The following is a 1,034-nucleotide window of genomic DNA, read 5'->3' on the forward strand; positions in this document are numbered from 1 at the left end:
GAGAAGGGGCAGGGTAAGGGTTGGATAATATCGCTATAACGGTAGCAACTCACAAAAACGATTGTCTGCAATCTTTGTGGGATTCAGGTATTATCGAACAAAGAACAGATTCAAGAAGATAATAACACTCAATGTAACGTAAAACTTTGAATAAGAATACTATGAGTTAATCAGACCTTCTAATCCCCCAGATAGTTTTTGGATCTTCATAAAATTTAAAAAAAGATGTAAGAGTGTATAACTTCCAAATTATAAATGATCAAAACAACACACGAAGTAGCCTGTTCTTATGTTGATGATATGTGTTCCAATGAGCTCAAAGGAACGGAAAATCGAAACCTATCACAAGCCTTACCGTGAAAGCATGTGCCGAGGTCCCATCGACGGGGAGGCTTTTCATACTCAGAACTCCTAACCTCGTCCTCCCATTATAAGATTCTTTCGGAAACTGAGATGTGGATGGTTGGTAGGTGCTCTGGTGTTGTTCGCTCCTTCTTTTCCATCAAACATCTATCGTCTTAATCTCTCCTCCTTCTTTTTGCCTTTGTTACTCTCATGAAACACTTCTAATCTTCGGTACTTATAATTATGACCTAAGTGTGTTGCAAGTGCCATAAACCTGTGATAAAAGAGACGGAATATCTGAAAATGGCCTCACCTGAGAGTTGAGCACAAAAACCGTGAACTTCTCGTACTCTGCTGCCCCGGCCCGGCCCGCTGGCAGACGATAGATGGTGACGAACAACTGTACCCCGAACAGCGGGATCAGAACAAACGTGGCTTTGAGTGCTCGTCTGAAATGTAGAAACAGCCTTTGTTGGACAGTTCGAATTTTAAAAAAGATTAATGAGTGAGTGGAACGACGTACATTCTGCATAAACTGGCCCATCGCGGGACACTCCAATACATTGTTTTCATAGAAGCTTCAGTCAGCTTACTGAATTCTTCTTCTTCTTCTTCTTCTTCTTCTTCTTCTTCTTCTTCTTCTTCTTCTTCTTCTTCTTCTTCTTCTTCTTCTTCTTCTTCTTCTTCTT

The 1,034-nt window shown here is 40.7% G+C and overlaps 1 protein-coding gene across 1 annotated transcript in view; it reads right to left on the reverse strand.

Moving 5' to 3' along the window:
• Nucleotides 1-1,034, reverse strand: part of LOC101848792 (calcitonin gene-related peptide type 1 receptor) — a gene marked incomplete in the record, with an annotated part of 142,574 nt that overhangs the window by 18,534 nt on the left and 123,006 nt on the right. The window contains 1 exon segment of the mRNA XM_005089782.3: nt 659-801. Within this exon segment, the coding sequence (XP_005089839.2) occupies nt 659-801 (143 nt within the window).

Source organism: Aplysia californica, unplaced genomic scaffold, assembly GCF_000002075.1.
Source record: "Aplysia californica isolate F4 #8 unplaced genomic scaffold, AplCal3.0 scaffold00009, whole genome shotgun sequence".
Taxonomy (NCBI): Eukaryota; Metazoa; Mollusca; class Gastropoda; order Aplysiida; family Aplysiidae; genus Aplysia; species Aplysia californica.